At 28.0% G+C, this 19,250-nt stretch overlaps 1 protein-coding gene across 1 annotated transcript; it reads right to left on the reverse strand.

Moving 5' to 3' along the window:
- Window positions 1-1,593: 1,593 nt before the first annotated feature.
- LOC132946684 (serine-rich adhesin for platelets-like) lies at window positions 1,594-12,283 on the reverse strand. The gene is made up of 4 exons (XM_061016737.1): window positions 12,078-12,283; window positions 11,905-11,984; window positions 8,362-8,418; window positions 1,594-7,815 (listed from the first exon to the last, which is right to left on the reverse strand). The coding sequence occupies exons 2-4, from the start codon at window positions 11,933-11,935 to the stop codon at window positions 1,889-1,891; spliced, it is 6,015 nt and encodes a 2,004-aa protein (XP_060872720.1). The 5' UTR covers window positions 11,936-11,984; window positions 12,078-12,283; the 3' UTR covers window positions 1,594-1,888.
- Between the last annotated feature and the right edge of the window lie 6,967 nt (window positions 12,284-19,250).

A 19,250-nucleotide genomic window follows, 5' to 3' on the forward strand; every position in this document is an offset into this window, starting at 1 on the left:
ATATAATATTATCTATACGTGCTACGATCTCATAAAGTATTGCAAGAATGACAATGTCCTTGTAAGAGTCCCTGTCAATGATTTTTTTCTCTTTTAAATGTTTCATAAGCTCATAACAAAATGGTTTGAAAAAGGTAGCTAGTGGATATCATTTTTCTGCACAATAGTTGTGGATTGAGTCAATTCAAAAGACAGATTTTAAATTTGAATACAGTGATACAACAATTGAATAAAAGAAATGGTTCTGAGCGGAGACTGGGTGCCAAGGATATTTTATATTATGTTATTAGGTTTTTATTTATGCAAGAAACATTGCATTTGCATACCAATTATCAAACATTTAACAGTGGTGTTTTGCTTACAACTATGAACTTCTTATGAAGAACCTTTTAAAAAAATTTCCAGCCTCACCTATGAACATTTTAAACTACAAAATAATTTACAAATTTTTGTGATATTGACATTTTTTGAACACTTATAAAAAAAAGTGCCAATATATCTTTAATATTTGTAAATAGGTATAATTTCAACTAATGAGGAACCTTGTAAATTATTGAGATTTTTGAGAAACGAACAAATTTTCATTAAATAGAAGAAACCCTAAAATAAATATAAGCATGGACGGTCAAATGTTTTGGTAATTAAGGTTACCTAATAATTATTTTAAAAATAATATTAAGAGGACATCGCACCCGTATGTGTTGTCTCCGTCTTACAAGTGCATAACATAGCAAATTTTATGCTCAGCAAAACATGTATAGCTCTGTTAAATTAAAAATTAGAGTAAATTGACCACCACTTCTAAAATTTAATGGTAAGATTATTATCTAGGCAACCTCATGGGCTGTTCATTATATTTTAATTTTTAAGCAAGTTATGAGTACTTTAAGATGTTACAATTCTAAAATACTCATAACTCCCTTTAAAATTAAAATATAATAAAAAGCCCATGAGGTTGCCTGGATAATAATCTTACCTTTAGATTTTATAAGAGGTAATTCACTGTAATTTTTAAACTGACAAAGCTACATGTGTTCTGCTGAGCGTAGAATTTGCTATGTTACGCACTGGTAAGACGGAGACAATATATGCGGGTATCACATCCTCTTAAAATTTTAATAAATTTCCATTCTTTATTTTTGTTTTTCCCAATTATTTTAAAAAGTACTGACAGTTTTCAATATTGACCTCCTTAGAGTACAAACTAGATCACATTTTCTATGAAAAAAACTTCACCAAAATTAATGATCAGAGCATTTTTTCTCCTAGAAAAAGGCAGTGACTTCAGACACAAAAAACAACACATAATTGTAAAATCAATACATTAATTACTACGTTTAGAATCTAAAAGTAAGTTAGGTTAGTACAAATAGGCATTTACACATTGACTGCCATGTGACATGGTCTTCTATACCACTTTACTTGACATATAACAATATTTGATTAATTTTTAATACGTTTAAGCAACTAATATAATATCATATGATGCAAAATGTTCTCAGCTCAAAGCATGTCAGTCAATGTGTTAACTGTGCAAAAACAAAATGATTAGTTCTTAACCAAAAAGTCTATAATCTGACTACCTTTAGAAGAATACTATTTTTAATTTTAAAACAATTTCACACAATTACACAAAAATTTCTGTTTTATTATTAAAAGTTCAACTGTAAAATATTAAAAATTACATGTATTTTAAAAAAATGTACAAATCTCAATTAAATTCAGCATATTACATTTAACTGACAATTTAATAAATAATTAACTATAAAATAAAATATCTTCTTTAATCTACTTCATAATATAGTATATTAATAATAATAATAAAATATATAAAAAACACCTATAAAATCAATTTATATTTATTGGCGGTAAATAGAGGCATACTAAATTAAGCTTCATTAAGGTGTTCCATAATATAAATTAAGAATTCTTCATCATCCATGAGAGGAATATAATATTTTTGTGGATCAAATTTTACTGCTGATGTCTCAAAGTTCCACCCAGGAACTAACTTATTATAATATTCCATTGGAATGTAATCAGTCAAAAATCCTAAGTAATCAAATGTATCTTTGATGATGTGATATCTCGCCATGTGGTATCTCAACATATCTGTACACAACTGCAAATTTACTTGATCTTTAAGCATTTGCTTTAATAACTGTGCTAAATATTTGACAAACTTTTCTGCATACTTTACCGCATATATATTATAATTTGGTTGCAGTTTAATAATTAAGAATTTGTAAAGTCGTTTGGTAATCCATGATTCTTTCTTATACAGAGACTTAAACTTTTGTTTTACGTTTTCTTCAACTTGTGATTGATCAAATATAATTTCTGAGGGAGATTGTGTGAGCGATGAAGTTGACTCTGAGGTTTTTTGTCCACCAAACACTACAGTCAGAATTGAAGGACTGCGATTACATGAACGTGAACGTGTTACTAATGATCTTGTCAATGGTCCATCATTATGATCATCGAGTTCAAAAGCGCCTGGATGAGTAGATTTTTGTTTATTTGTTGACATGATTTTAATTGTATTAACTATATTTTCTGCAATAGATAATTTATTTCTCTTAGGCGTTTGAAATGTATTCATATTTACATTCTGGATGATTGATATGTTTGTGGACTCATCAGGTAATGTTGTCCAAAATAATGAATTATCAGAATTATTATCAAAAGTTTCATTATTAAAATTAGCCATGTGGTTTGAAGTTCTAGTAGAACCAATAGATAAATTATTTACATCATTTTCTGACGTCAATGATTTAGTTGGTAAAGATTTATTTTTATTAATATGCAGAGAAGATCTTAGTACTCTAGTTTTAGACGGTCTATTTTCTACCAATGGGCCATCAGTAATATTTGACATTAATTGTTCGATATCATCATAAGATTTGTTTTTTTGTTTGGACGATGAAGCATACATTTTACTAATATTATTTGTATCATCTTCTTGTATCAATTCATTAGTGGACGTTTTAGTAGAAATATTTGGTGAAGAATTTAATTGATTTATTGACAATATCTTTTGTTCTAAAGGTCCAGTAGTAGTATTTTTAATTGTTAAACCATCACTATTAGATAATCCATCAATAATAATTGAAGTTATAGGTTCCACATTACCCAAACAATTGCTTTTTCGTTTTGATGATCGAGTAGACATTCTACTAACATTGTTTATAACATCTCCAAGTGCATTAACGGATATCTTTCCGCTGTTAATCAATGAAGAATGTTTTGAAATTGATCCATTTATTGAAACTACATTTTGTTTTAATGATTCAGTAGTGGTATTCAAAGTTGTTAAATTTTCAATATTTAAAGTAGGACTTGTAGATTGAGTTTTTGGAGATTCATTACTTTCTAATAATCCCATAGAGGCAGCGTTTAACAATGGTAAACTGTCATGGTTAGAAATAACACTTGTTAAATGTTTAGATTGATTTTTTGACGACCTACTACCTACTGAAATTTCTGTAGTAACATTTAACGATGTTACACTGTCACTGTTTGAAATAACACTTGTTGAATGTTTAGATGTCAATAATGATGATTTATTTCTAGACGAACTACGTCTTCCTGAAAATCCAGTAGTAGAATTTGTTGATTTTAAACTTTCATTATACGAATCAGGACTTATTGAACGCTTTGATTGTGTTTTCTGAGATTCATTACTTTTTAATGATTCCATAGAGGTATTCAACAATGTTAAATTATCTTTGTTTGAAACAACACTTGTTGAATGTTTAGATCGATTGCTCGACGATCTACCACCTACTGATATTTCTTTACTGTCATTTAAAGACGTTACACTGTCATTTTTTGAAATAGTACTTGTTGAATGCTTAGATGATGTTGATGATGATTTATTTCTTGACGAACTACGTCTTCCTGAAGATCCAGTAGAAGAATTTGTTGATTTTAAACTTTCATTACATGAAGTGGGACTTATAGAACGCTTAGATTGTGTTTTCTGAGATTCATGACTTTTTAATGATTCCATAGAGGTATTCAACAATGTTAGATTATCATTGTTGGAAATAACACTTGTTGAATGTTTAGATCGATTTCTCAACGATCTACCACCTACTGATATTTCTTTACTGTCATTTAAAGACGTTACACTGTCATTTTTTGAAATAGTACTTGTTGAATGCTTAGATGATGTTGATGATGATTTGTTTCTAGACGAACTACGTCTTCCTGAAGATCCAGTAGTAGAATTTGTTGATTTTAAACTTTCATTATACGAAATAGGACTTATAGACCGTTTTGATTGTGTTTTCTGAGATTCATTACTTTTTAATGATTCCATAGAGGTATTCAACATTGTTAAATTATCATTGTTGGAAATAACACTAGTTAAATGTTTAGATTGATTTCTTGATGATCTACCACTCACTGATATTTCATTACTGTCATTTAACGACATTACATCGTCATTATTTGAAATAACACTTGTTGAATGCTTAGATGATGTTGATGATGATTTATTTCTAGACGAACTACGTCTTCCTGAAGATCCAGTAGTAGAATTTGATGATTTTAAACTTTCATTAAACGAATCACGACTTATTGAACTCTTTGATTGTGTTTTCTGAGATTCATTACTTTTTAATGATTCCATAGTGGTATTTAACAATGTTAAATTATCATTTTGGGACATAACACTTGTTGAATGTTTAGATTGATTTCTCGACGATCTACCACCTAATGATATTTCTGTAGTGGTATTTAATGAAGTTAAACTGTCATGGTTTGAAATAACACTTGTTGAATGTTCTGATGATGATGAATTATTTGTAGACGAACTACATCTTTCTGAATATTCAGTGGTTGAATTTGTTAATGTTAAACCTTCATTATATGAATCAGAACTTATTGAACGCTTTGATTGGGTTTTCTGAGTTTCATTACTTTTTAATGAGTCCATAGTGGTATTTAACAATGTTAAATTATCATTTTTGGACATAACACTTGTTGAATGTTTAGATTGATTTCTTGACGATCTACCACCTAATGATATTTCTGTAGTGGCATTTAATGAAGTTAAACTGTCATGGTTTGAAATAACACTTGTTGAATGTTCAGATGATGTTGATTTATTTCTAGATGAACTACATTTTCCTGAAAATCCAGTTGTTGAATTTGTTAATGTTAAATCTTCATTATTTGAAGTAGAGCTTATTAAATGCTTAGATTGATCATTCTGTGATCTGTCTAATGATTCCATAGTTGAATTTAATGTGTCATTATTTGAAGTAGAACTATTTGATTGTTTAGATGTCAATAACCTTGATTGAGTTCTCGATGAACTGCAGCTTCCCAATAATCCAGTAGTAGAATTTAACAAAGTTAAACCTTCATTACTTGAAGTAGAACTCATTGAATGTTTTGATTGATTTTTTTGAAATTCATTACTTTCTAATGATTTAGTAGTGGTATTTGACAGTAAAAAATCTTCATTATTTGAATTAGAACTAATTGAATGCTTTGATTGAAGTTGTTCTTGATTTAATGTATTGGTTAGTAATGGATCATCAAGTGGTGGTATTTCTCGAATAATAGAAAAGTGTGGATGTGACTTTAAGTTCAAATTACTAATATTAGCAGATTTAAGAAAAATATTAGATTCTTCTCCGGAGTTTTTGCTAAAATCAGTATTTAATGAAATGTTGTGTTGCTTTACTCCATCAAAGCTTGGACTGTGTTCTTGTAAGCTCAGACTATGGCGACCAAATTTATTAGTAAAATTAAATTTTAGTGGACGTAAATTAAAGCTTTTAGATCTGTTGTTTTGAAGTGAAACAGGAGTTTCAGACATATTTTTATCATGTTCAACAATAGCATCCAAAAGAGTAGTATTGTTATTCATAGGTATATCATAGGTGTAATTTGAATTAGAAACGTCTGTTGTACCAAAAACTGGAGTATTATCATTTGATACTGACGTCTCAGTCAAAGATACCTTCTTGTTATTTAATGTGATATCAGATGTCATGCTTGAATCATTAATAATATTGTCGAATACAGAATGAGTTACATCAATTGTTTTTCGGCTGAACTTGTGTGTTAAGACTTCTGGTTTGGATACATCCATGACATTGTTAGAACTATCATTTACAACTATAGACAAATTTGAAGGTATTTTTAAATCAGTGTTTTGTTTTACTTTAGGTATATTAGCATCACCAGCAATAGAAACGTCAATTGTAGAAGTATTAATATTTGTAGGGATATCATATGTATGGTTTAAATTAGACATATCAATTTTATTAAGCACTGGCTTATTAACATTTGACACTAGCGGCTCATTCGAGAATGTATGATTATGATTTAACGTAATATCAGATAAAATGCTTGAATTATTAATAATATTGTCAAATACAGAATCAGCTACATCAATTGTTTTTCGGCTGAACTTGTGTGTTAAGACTTCTGGTTTGGATACATCAATGATATTGTTAGAACTATCATTTACAACTATAGACAAATTTGAAGGTTTTTTTGAATCAGTATTTTGTTTTACTTTAGGTATATTAGCTTCACCAGCAATAATAACATCAATTTTAGGAGTATTAATGTTTGTAGGTATATCATAGGTATAGTTTAAATGTGACATGTTCATTTTACTGTTATTAATATTTGACACTGAGGTCTCATTCAAAGATGTTTTCATGTTATTTAATCCAATATTAGATGTCATGCTTGAATCATCAATAATGTTGTCAAATGCAGAATCAGGTACACAAATTGATTTTTTGCTGAATTTTTGTGCTAAGACTTCTGTTTTGGATGTATCCATGATATTGTTAGAGTTATCATTTACAAGAATAGATAAGTTTGATGGTTTTTTAAAAACAGCATTTTGTTTTACTTTAGGTATATCAGCATCACCAACAATTGAAGCATTGACTGAAGTAGAATTAGTATTATTAGGTATATCATAGGTATGATTTAAATTAGACAAGTCCATTTTACTAAAAACTGATGTGTTGTTAACATTTGATAATGCAGTCTCATTCAAGGATGTTTTCTTATTGTTTAATGTAATATCAGATATAATGCTTGAATTATTGATAATATTTTCAAAAACAGAATCAGCTACACCAATTGTTTTTAGGCTGAATTTGTGGGTAAAGACTTCTGTTTTTGATGCATTCTTCATATTGTTGGAATTATCATTTACAACAAGAGAGCAATTTGATGCATTTTCTTTTCTTTTAGATATATTAGTTTCATTAGCAATTGAATCACTGTCTGAGGCAGACAAGTTATAATCTGGTATTTCAAATTGATCCTTTTTTTTCCTGGAAAAACTGAATTTTGGAGACTTTGTCATGCTGACTTCCATACTATTTGATCCACTGTAATTGGAATTATTAATTTCAATAAAATCTTCATCATTTGGTGGTATCAATCTTTTACGCTTTTGAAAACGATTTAAACAAATACTACTCTGAGTTATCTCCATTTGACTATCATCATCTAAAATATTCTCAAAACAACGACTAACGTTTTGGGAAAGTGGTTTGTGTTTTTTTTGAAATGCTGTGGTTTTACATTCTGAATAATATTTTGTGTCATTGAATTTTGATATATTTACAACAGTAGAAGAAGATTCAATAACCATAAAATCTTCTTTGTCTTTAAGAGTATCTGAAGGATTAGCACAACACTCTTTTAATGTCTCAATATTATTATAGGAATTACTTGAAGTTGTGTCTGATGAATTTAATGCAGATACTGTCGCTGACCATTCTGCATTAATAGTTTGTTCCCCAGCATCTCGTAAAACTTGTTGGTCTAAAAACAACAAACAATTATCATTTAAAATATTATATTCAACTATTAACTGTTTTAGATTTTAGAATTTAATGAACCTATTTAAAGTTAAAATATTAAAATTATATATATACATACTGAACATCAAAAGTTATAAGTAAAAGTATAAAAGAAATTGACTTAAATATCACCAACTAAATTAATTCTTTAATATCAAACTCACCATTTATTATAAATGGTTGTCGATGTGCAGAATGAATAAAAATAATTATCAATATGTTTATTTTTAAATAAATATGAAATATAAATTAATAAAAAGTAGGATACCTATTTTTTTATATTTTAATTATTTAGGTAAAAGTCACAAATGAATAGAAGTTCAAAATTTAAAAGGTACTATAAAAATCCTATTGGAAAAATAGCATATTACCTATAGTATATATGGATGAAAAACACATACAAGTTGAGTGGTAAGAAACTTGTTATTGCTTCAAAATCTAAGCACTAAAAATAGGTTTTGGTAGAATTATTACCTACCTATATTCTCAGTTTTAAAATATTACTTACCAATTTCTTCATTGGAAGTATCCATTTCATAACTTAATGCAACAGACTTAGCTGAACCTAAAAATTATAAGGATTATTAATATGCATATGTTGTTGATTAAAAATAAAAATTGATAAAAGTTTTTATTTGTGTCTAATCCAGTGATATTATGAGTGGTATATTTAGTTTTTACCACAAACAAAGATAAATGTTTGTTTTAAATTTACTAGGGCCCTAGAAAGACTACCATTATATATGTTCTAAAATTACTTTTGAAATTCCTATGTTAAATACAGAATTAAATTTAAATGTTGAGTACTGTTATTTATGAAATATAAACACACCATTAATGTTTGATAAGTGTAATTAATGTATTCCACATAGGGACTATATAATAATTATGTATTCTGAATACTTATATAAAAAATATAATATTATACACAACTATTCCCCGCATAAACTTAACCTGTAGACCAGAAGTTCTCAAACTGTGTTGTTCATAGGTTGTATTAAGTTTTGAAATATTTATATATTTTTTTATAATATAAAATATATTAACAATAGATAACAATAACATATTTATTATATATAAGAAAAGAGGATGCTACACCCGCATGTGCTGTCTCCGTCTTACAAATGTAAAACAAAGCAAAAACTATTTTACAGGGAAAACAACTGAGTAGGCTACAGTCAAAACTAAGAAACCACAACTAATTTCCACCACATAAAAAGGAAAACTGTGAAATATCGTTTTTATTTTTTAATATCGGAACTACAAAAAAGTTATTTAAGTTTGAATAACACAAAAATAAAGGATTTTGAAACAATAAAAACTTTTTTTTTCTTATAAGTGATATTATCAATGATTTTAAAGATGTTCTCAAATATATTGTATATAAATTTGGTTTTAACTATCACTACAGGTTAGGTTAACCTAACCTAACGGTTCTATCCCGCTCAAAACAGTTTTTGTTAGGTTGTACATTCGTAAGACACATACTGGTGTTGCGTCCTCTTAAGTATAAATTCAAGTGATTACAGTGTTTACTATATTGTACATACATTAATGTTGGAATTTAGTTTTTATCATTGATCATTATCCACGACAATTATAGGGATACTAATGACTTGTCACAGCGCCACTGTCAGTCTAAAAGTTATCACAAAGATAGCGATCAACAATGAAACAAACAAATAATGGTCATTAGTTATGTGTGGGTCGCCATAATTTAAGCATTTCCCAAAATGAATCTAACCATGTAAAGTTTGGGAATCTCTGCTGTAAATATTTGAAAATAATTGTAGGTAACATAGTAGATAATACCATATGTAATATGTCAAAAAATGAAAGTGAATTTGTTGCATTTTTATCAAATTGGAGAAAAACTTAACAAATCTGAACACAATAGAAGTTTAATTACATACTGACATGCAGGTGCGAATTCAGGGGGGCTATGGGTGCTCGGGCACCCCCCTGTCGTCTAAGACACTCGAAGCCACTAATAAAATAAATTTGCATACAAAACTATATAATCTAAAATAGAAAGGTGTAACCATTTTTAATTTTAGATTCTGAGCGGAACGATGTTTGGATGATATGTTTTTTATAAATATTTTGAATGTTTTTTTTTCAGTCATCACCATATTTGGGGCAGTACAACTGCTTCGATTTTCTTCAACAGTATCTCGACCAATTGGAAAGTGAATCTAGTTGGTTCATTCAGAAGTCCAAAATTTAAAATTCCAATAGTTTTAAAAGTGCCGGAAAAAACAAAATAAAAATTAAGGAAAAACCAAAATTTTGGTTTTTGGTGTAACTCTAAAACAAATAATCGTAGATATATAAAATTTTCACTGAATGTCAATATTAGCATTTTCTATACACAATAATTTGACTTGTTTTGAATGGTTTACAAACATTTTCAGTTCCCAATTTTGTTAGTTTTTTTTCTATAGTCAATAATATTTTAAAGCTTGAATATTTATTATATATTGTTTCAATAGCAGTTGAAAAATATTAAAAATATAGTCACAATTTTTTCTTATAAGCAATTTAAGTTCAAATTTTGACTAACTACGTAAAAATCACGAAATGTGCGAATTATTTTGAGTTAGAAATTCATAAAAAATGTTTATTTTTAAATCTAAGTATCTAACATTAAAAATTTAATACAAGATTCCTCATATGTATGTCTACCTTTATCAAAAAAAAATATCTACCGGAAAGTCAAATTAAATTTTTCATCATTAGATATTCTTTCGGTTTCTCATGTATAGGCGTGTATAGCGATTTTTTTATTTTGTTGTAATTCAATAATTAAAACAGGAATAACTGTATACTTGAAATTTACACCATATAACAATTTATCAATTCCCATACTTGATAAAATGTACAAAATATTTTGACCTGTTTTGAGTAGCTTACAAACATTTTAAATTCAAAATTGTTTTAATTTTTTTTTTTCTAACTCAATAAAATTTTAATTGTTGGGTCAAAAAGCGTCAAAATGTAATACAAGGCTCCTGCTATATTTTTACTTAAGCAGTTGAAAAATGTTTAAAATACATATGGGCACAATTTTGTTATAAGCATTTAATGTTTTGAATTTTGGCAACATTATCAAATTTTAAATTTTAAAATTATTTTGTAGTTAAAAATGTATAAAATGTTTAGCTAAGGATTGAAAATTTAAAAACTAAGTTCCATGTTAATAGGTAATAAATATTTTATTCACAAAAATATCATCAAATATACTTATTAATATTATAGCCTGAATGACTGTCTTCACTCAGAATCGTTTTTCTTATACAATGATATTATATCATTGAATTCAAATTTAACACCATCCATTACAGACTACAGTGATCCAATTGTAACCTACTGTACAGCAAAGTAATACCCACTTTTCCACCTTTTTTTGTTTGAGCACCCCCTGTTAAAATCTTTTGGATAATTCCGTGCCTGCTGACATGTATATAGTTTAAATTGTCTATAACATAAAATTAATAAAAGAATGGTTTCCCTGCTGAGTCAAACAGGACGGTGTCGTGACATCGAACAATTTCTGGACGTGTACAAGGAAAACGTACTTTAATACATTAAAAAATTGACTCTTATAGCTAGCAGCATATTTCTTTACATTAACATTTTTTAGGAATATTGATTGTTATATTGTGTACACTCGTCAAGTAGTTAAAAATAACTAATTTTGTTATAGTGATTTTTGATGGTCCAAATTTTAAATAGTGACCTAAGGTAAACAGAATTCCGAGTATGTGGCCTATAGTTAGAATATGAACTATTTAAATTGAATAAATGATCATTGATCATAATTAATTAACAAAATTAAACAAAAAAACTGTTGATATAAAACATAATCACTACTACCTAAACTGTCTTATACAGTTTGAATATTATAATGCAATACAAGACCCATTAGGGTTATATACTTTAGTACAATGAAATTAATGTAAAAGAGGGTTAGTGACTTTCCAACTGTCAATTAACAAACTAGGTAGGTACCAATATATTTTTTATGAATATTAATAATTTTAGTGCTTACTCGTACTAGTGTTATGTATCGAGGACTCCATTACAAAATTACGAATTAACGACGATTGGTATTGTTCATTTGCTCGTGATCTGTAGTAAATAAAAATGAGTTTTTAAGTGTTGTTCGGTGTTAGTTTAAGACAAATGCATAATAAAATATTATAAAAGTATACAATATCATACCCAACAACAATTTGCCGCAGACCGCAGTAAAGCTTGGCGACAATGAGTAGTTACCGCTTACGACTTATGAATATTCTAAGACATTCTTAGACCGCAGAATATGACAATGGCAAGACCGTGGTTTAGGGGGTACATTCCATAGATTGAAGAACAGTTGAACATTTCATCGGATAAATTGTCGATTGACAATTATCAGTAAACACTAATGCACTATGAACAGTGATAAGATTCGAAATTTCAACGGAAATTCAAGTGAAATCGTAGTTAGAATTCAGTGTAGCCAATTCGGTTCTGTGCCGTTGAACAACACGTAATATTTTCTGTTTACACCGATTTTTAGGAGTTCGATATAGGCAATATGAAGACTGGAAAGAAAGGACGCACCAGCCGAGCGGCAAGCAGTACCGTAAGGGGCAAGGGCCTATTATACAGTATACTTATGTCACCGTATACCGTGTAAATCGTTTACCATAATCGTAGGCGTTATTGGTAATAGCTAATAACGTATTTTCCGACCGATCGGGTACACATACGTCATACAACGAAACGACATTGTTCTCACGACATATGCCACCAAAAAACCCATTATGAAGCTATTGTGTAGCAAGTCTATAGCTTTTATCGCGGGCCTGGCGCGGCGACTGAAAAAAAATTTTCGTAACGAAAGAGCGTGATGTTATTATTATTATTATCTGCGGTCGTCGGCTATTGGCGATTGAAAGCTTATCAATTATCAGGCTGGCAGTGGGTGGGTCTGTAACGGGGAACCACAAATTAAAATATTGTTTTATATTAATTGAAATATTAAATATTAATTAAAATATAAATGATACACAGCGCCCCGTAACATCTTGTCACTTTCCATCGCCAATTATTGTTTGTAGGTAGCAGGTAGGGAAAGGCAGGGGCTATAGACGGCGTATTCGCCTCAAATAAAAAATGCATTGGTTTATTATTATATCGGAGCAGCTATACACGACGGGCGAAATACGAAAGCCGACCGGCGTTTTCTGCCATGGCGGAAAACCCGACGTATTACGCCCGTCGTGTATAGCTTCTCCGATATAAGCCAATGCATTTTTAATTTGACGGAAAACGCTGCGGAAAACGTTGTGAAATACCTAAATGTACCCAGTGGCGACAGTGGCGTGCCCTGGGAATTTTAAATGGGGGGAACAACATTTTTTTTTTAATAAACAAAAAAAGAGGGTAAGTGGAAGTCGCTCTGCTGAACAGTAGGTGACTGTAAATTTGAATTCAATTATATTTATCATGTGTGCAAAAAACGTATCTGAGCAGAGACGGTTTGGCAGCCTAAGATATTTTATATTACATTTATATTGTTATTTTTAATATGTATACATTTTTAACAACAAAATTATTTTAGAAGCTTGTGGTTTTACAATAGTATTTATTTATTTTTTTTTTTTCCTGGATACAAAATTTCTACCGGAAGGAGTGCTTTGATTTTAACATGTAGTTTCTTAAAATTTTAGCAAATTGGATCAAGATGGTGCTTTAAACAGGTAATTTTTCGATTTACTAAATAGTAATTTAATGCTACGGGAAAACCCAACGACAGATTACGAAAAACCGCTAAAGACATGATTTTAATTTCAGCTAGCGCTTTTTTTCATCACCATAGAAATTAATATTACAATATTAATTCAACTTAAAGGCCTATAGGTAATAAATAATATAATACGTAACTGGTACGTGTGTAAGTACCTACTACCTACTTATTTTAGTAATAGACAATAGTATAAATTTCCTGAATAACTTTTTACTCAACCACCCATTTTATGTGGTTCAAATGAACCACCTTAAGTGCGTACTCGGCGCCATATTCCGTGTAAATCGTTTACCATAATCGTAGGCCCAAATAGCGTTAAAGATTGGTGTGGGGAAGGGGGGGGGGTTAAAGCTAGAACCTAGAACATAGAGTAATATTACTCTATGAGCTAGAAGCTACGAATTAAGATATACCTACTACTCAATGAAGCAGAACAAATACTGATTTGAGCAAATTTAGGTTTCACCATCGTTCTTTACTTGTTGAAATACATATTTCAAAAAAAAAAAATCGGAAAAATCGAGTGGGAGCTAAACTGCGAATATACAAAAAACAGACATTTTCGAAACAGCGTTGAAAACCACGTCTTTTTTGAAAAAAAATTTTGAAATTCATGAGGGGCGTGTTGAAGTTTATTTTAGCCTGTTTTGCGAATGCGTAAAAAACTCAGAATTCGAAATTTCCATAAAGCTAAAACATGGAGTAATATTACTCTATGATAAAAAAGCTACGAATTAAGATATACATACTTACTACTTAATGAAGTGAAATAAATAATGATTTGCACAAATTTTGGTTTCACCATCGTTCTTAACTCGCGGTTGCTTATAAAAAAAATAGTGGCTATGAATTTTTAATATTTGTCAAATATCGTTGTAACAATATAATATTTGGAGCCTTGTATTAAATTTTTAAGCTCTTTTACCCAACAAATAGGTACATTTTTATTGAAATTCACAGGAAAAAAACTAAAAAAAATTTAAACGGAAAATGTCCGGAAACAGTTTAAAACAAATCAAACTGTGTATAAAAAACGCTGGTATAAACAACCAGTAAAATTGACATGTGTTTATGTTCATTTGTTTTAGAATTACACCAAAAAACCAAAATCGATTTTAAAAAAACCAACTTTACGTTATTTTTTACGCGCTTTTGAAAACTATCGGGAATTTTAAATTTTAACCCCCCAAATGCACCAACTAGATTCACTTTCCCATCGAACAATATCCTGTTGAAGAAAATCGAAATAGTTTTACTGTCCCAAACTTTAGACGGACACAAAAAAAAAGGTGGGCAAGTTGGTGTCGCTCGGCTGTACAGTAGGTTACAAATTGGCAGTGTTCGGATTAGAGAAGTACTTTTTTATCTAGATAAAAAAAGATACAATTATTTTTTAAATGGTTTTAAATTTAGGTATATTTTAGTTGGGCACTAGGAACATAATAATAATGATATAAATAAAAATAATTACACTATTTATAAACCATAAACTTTGTTTGAGAATCTGTATACATTTTTAAAAATGCGTTTGTACAATTTCGCGATTTTTATCAATAAAAAATGTATCTAGATGAATTTATTTAGATTATTAAAAAAATGATCTAAGACGAACGTTTAGATACCTTGTAACTATTTATTTAAATAAGATATAAGATGAACAAATAATTATCTAGATAAGTCCGAACACTGCAAGTTGGTCACTGTAATGGATTGTATCAAATTTGAATTCAATGCTATAATATCATTGCATAAGAAAAACGATTCTGAGCGGAGACGGTGAGTCACTTTGGATATTTTATATTATATTTATAATAATGTTATTACTTATTATTAATACGGTAGCCGAATATTATAAAATTACAACAAAATAACTGAAATCGTTATTCTGGGTTATTTGATATGTCATTTCCTCCAAATTTAAACATAAAACAACTATAAAAAAAACTGTATTTTTATATTTTTGAGATTTTTTTGGTTACAGAATAAGATACTTACGTTGATATTGTTGTAAGTTTTCAATCCTTAGCTATAAAAGTTGAACATTTTAAAAATTTTGAAATACGCAATAATTTTAAAATTTAAAATTTGTCAAAATTCAAACTTTAAATGCTTATAAAAAAGAATTGTGCATAGGTATTTTTAATATTTTTCGACTATTATTAAAGAAATATATCCGGAACCTTATTGTATTAAATCTTCACGCTTTTTGGCCAAACAAATAAAATTTTATTGATATTTATAGAAAAAAAAATTGAAATTTGAAATTGACAGTGAACAGCTCAAAACAAGTCAAAATATTTTGAAAATTTTATCGAGTATAGGAATTGATAAAATAAACATATGAATATATAATATAAATCTCAAGTGTCTACGGTTATTCGTTTTTGAATTTCAACAAAATAAGAAAATCGCTACATGAGAAATCAAGTAAATATAATATATTAATATCTAATCTTGCAAAAATATGAACTTCAAAATGTCATAAAAAATTTAATTTGATTTGCTTATGGACATTTTTTTTTGATAAGGTAGACAAACTTAAGAAAAATCTTGTATTACATTTTCAAGTCTTATATTTAAAAAAGAAAATTTTTATGAATTTCTCACTCAAAATAATTTGCTCGTTTTCGTGATTTTTCCGTATTGTATTAAGAATTGGACTTGTGACAAAATTGTGACAATGGATTTTTAATATTTTTCAAATATTGTTAAAACAATATATTAGGAGTCTTGTATTAAATTTCCAAGCTTTTTTACCCAATAAATTTTTTTTTATTGACATTCATAGAATAAAAAAACTAAAAAATTTGAAACTGAAAATATCCGTAAACAGTTCAAAACAAATCAAATTTGTTTATGAATAATTTACACATTTTCGTGATTTTTACGTAAATTGTCAAGATGATAACTTTAATGCTGCTTATAAAAAGAAATGGTGACTATGGATTATTAATATTTTTCAAATAACATTGTAACAATTTATTAAGAGTATTGTATTACATTTTCAAGATATTTTACCCAACAAATTATATCATTTTATTGGCATTCATAGAAAAAAAAAAAATAAGAAAATTGGAAAATGAAAATGTCCATTAAAAGTTTAAAACAAATCAAAATAATATGAAAATTTTATCGCGAATAGAAAATTCTAATATACACAACCAGTAAAAATGTTCAACCATTTCATGTTTTTACGTTAATTTGTATTAGAGTTACACTAAAATTGATTTTGTCGAAAACCGATTATGCGTAAAATTCCCGTTTTTCCTTAATTTTTATATTGTTAGGTTAAAAGTTAATTTGAAAAAAAAAAGTAATGAGTTAATTAACTTTTAACTCGTTAATGCCCAGCCTTGACTATAGGTAACAGGTAGCTATATTTTAACGAGTTGAGCACAATGATATACAATTATAATTTATTGGTCAGACTTAGTTCTAAGGTTGAAGATTGCAATTTTGAGTATTTTACGTCTACACAGATTATTCCACGAATCTACTCAAAAAAGTACATTTAAAACTATATAAATACTATGAAATTATTTATTTTCATATATGCTTGCATTTATATACATGTAAGTACCCTACTTACATTATACATTATACAGATCACAATGGTTGGACTGAAAAATGTTTTTATGATATAGGTAAACCAAATTTTTGTGGGTTGTTTGGGGGGTAGGTAAATGTTTCAATTTTACAAACAAACATGACCAAATTAAGCCACTAGCTGTACAGTAGGTTAACAGTGGGTCACTGTAATGGATGATGTTAAATTTGAATTCAATGATATTATATCATTGTAATTTGTAAACGAAAAACGATTCTGAGCGGAGACGATTTGTCGAGTTACTGAGCTTAGGACATTATTATTAATATGGTAGCAGTAGCAGTTGAATTTATATTAATTGCATGTTATATAATATATTATTATCATATTTCAATATTTGTATATAATAATATACGAGAAATTTCAAGTACCACGAAAAATATTTTTAAATTACAACAAAATAGTTATTCTTGGTTAATAGTTATGAATGTCAATAAAACTTTATTTGTTGGGTAATAAAGCTTGAAAATTTAATATAAGGCTCCTACTATATTGTTACAATGGCATTTAAAGTTCAAATCTTGACAAAATACGGAAAAATCACGAAAATTAGCAAATTATTCTGAGTTGAGAATTCATTAAAGTTTTTCTCAATATTTACAACATTGGATATTCCCTCAATTTCTCATACAATGTTTTTCTTATTTTGTTGCATTTCTAAAAATAATAATCGTAGATACTTGAAATTTACATTATTATAAAATAAACATATTTTTTTTTTTTTGATAAAGGTACACAAACTTAAGAGGAATCTTGTATTACATTTTCAAATTTTAGATTTAAAGAGAACAACTTTTATTAAATTCTAACTCAAAATAATTTGCTCGTTTTCGTGATTTTTAAGTATTTTGTCAATATTTGAAGTTTTAATGCTTATAAAAAAAAAGGTGGGCAAGAGGGTGTCGGTCTGCTAGTCTGCTGTAAAGTAGGGTACAAGTGGGTCACTGACCACTGTAATAGATTGTGTTAAATTTGAATCCAATGATATATTATCATTGCATAAGAAAAACAATTCTGTGCGAAGACGGTCAGTCAGCCTAGGATATTAAGTAATTTATACATTATAAGTAAAAACCTATTTACGTGGCACCTGTTTTAAATTTTCAAGCCTTAGATATAAAAGTTGAACATTTTATACATTTTTAACTACAAAATAATTATTAAATTTTAAATTTGATAAAATTTGTCAAAATTCAAACTTTAAATGCTTATAAAACAAAATTGTGCATATGTATTTTTAATATTTTTCAACTGATATTGTAACAATATATCAGAAGCCTTGCATTTAATTTTCAAGCTTTTTTACCCAACAAATGAAATAAATAAAAGTAAACATTTGAATTTCAAACGCTCATAAAAATTTAATTTGACTTTCTTATAAATATTTTTATTTAGATAAAGGTAGAAATCCTTACAAAAATCTTGTATTACATTTTAAAATATTTGAAATAATTCTGTATCTATATTTATATATAATTATTATTTATATTAATATATAAAGAGAAAAGATTTATATGTTAAAATTGTTCTTGATTCAATGTTTACCAGCATAATAAAATAGAGGAGTTTATTTCTTAAATGTTAAAATAACATGATTTGGCTGAAAATTAAATAATTTTTTTTTTTTACTATTTTAGATTTGGAGTAAATAGCAATTAATAATATATCTACTGTAGGTTTTACAATGTGTGGTTTTTTAGAATTATTTTTTGTTTTATTGTTTAAAATATAAACATTTTGTATTATTAAGTATACTTATTCCAAGTCCAGCGGTTGATGTCAAACATAGAACTTTACAATACAAAATGTTATACGTTATAAATTATCATATGTTAATCTATTTGTACGCGATAATACCAACTTAAATGCCACTAACATTTCGCCAAAACCATCAATAATCCATTTAAGAGCCCAATCTACCATTTTTTTTACACATGTCAAGGTTTCAGTAGCATTAATTAAGTCTATTATATATATATAAATAAATAAGAAA

Source organism: Metopolophium dirhodum, chromosome 6 (genome assembly GCF_019925205.1).
Source record: "Metopolophium dirhodum isolate CAU chromosome 6, ASM1992520v1, whole genome shotgun sequence".
Lineage (NCBI taxonomy): Eukaryota > Metazoa > Arthropoda > Insecta > Hemiptera > Aphididae > Metopolophium > Metopolophium dirhodum.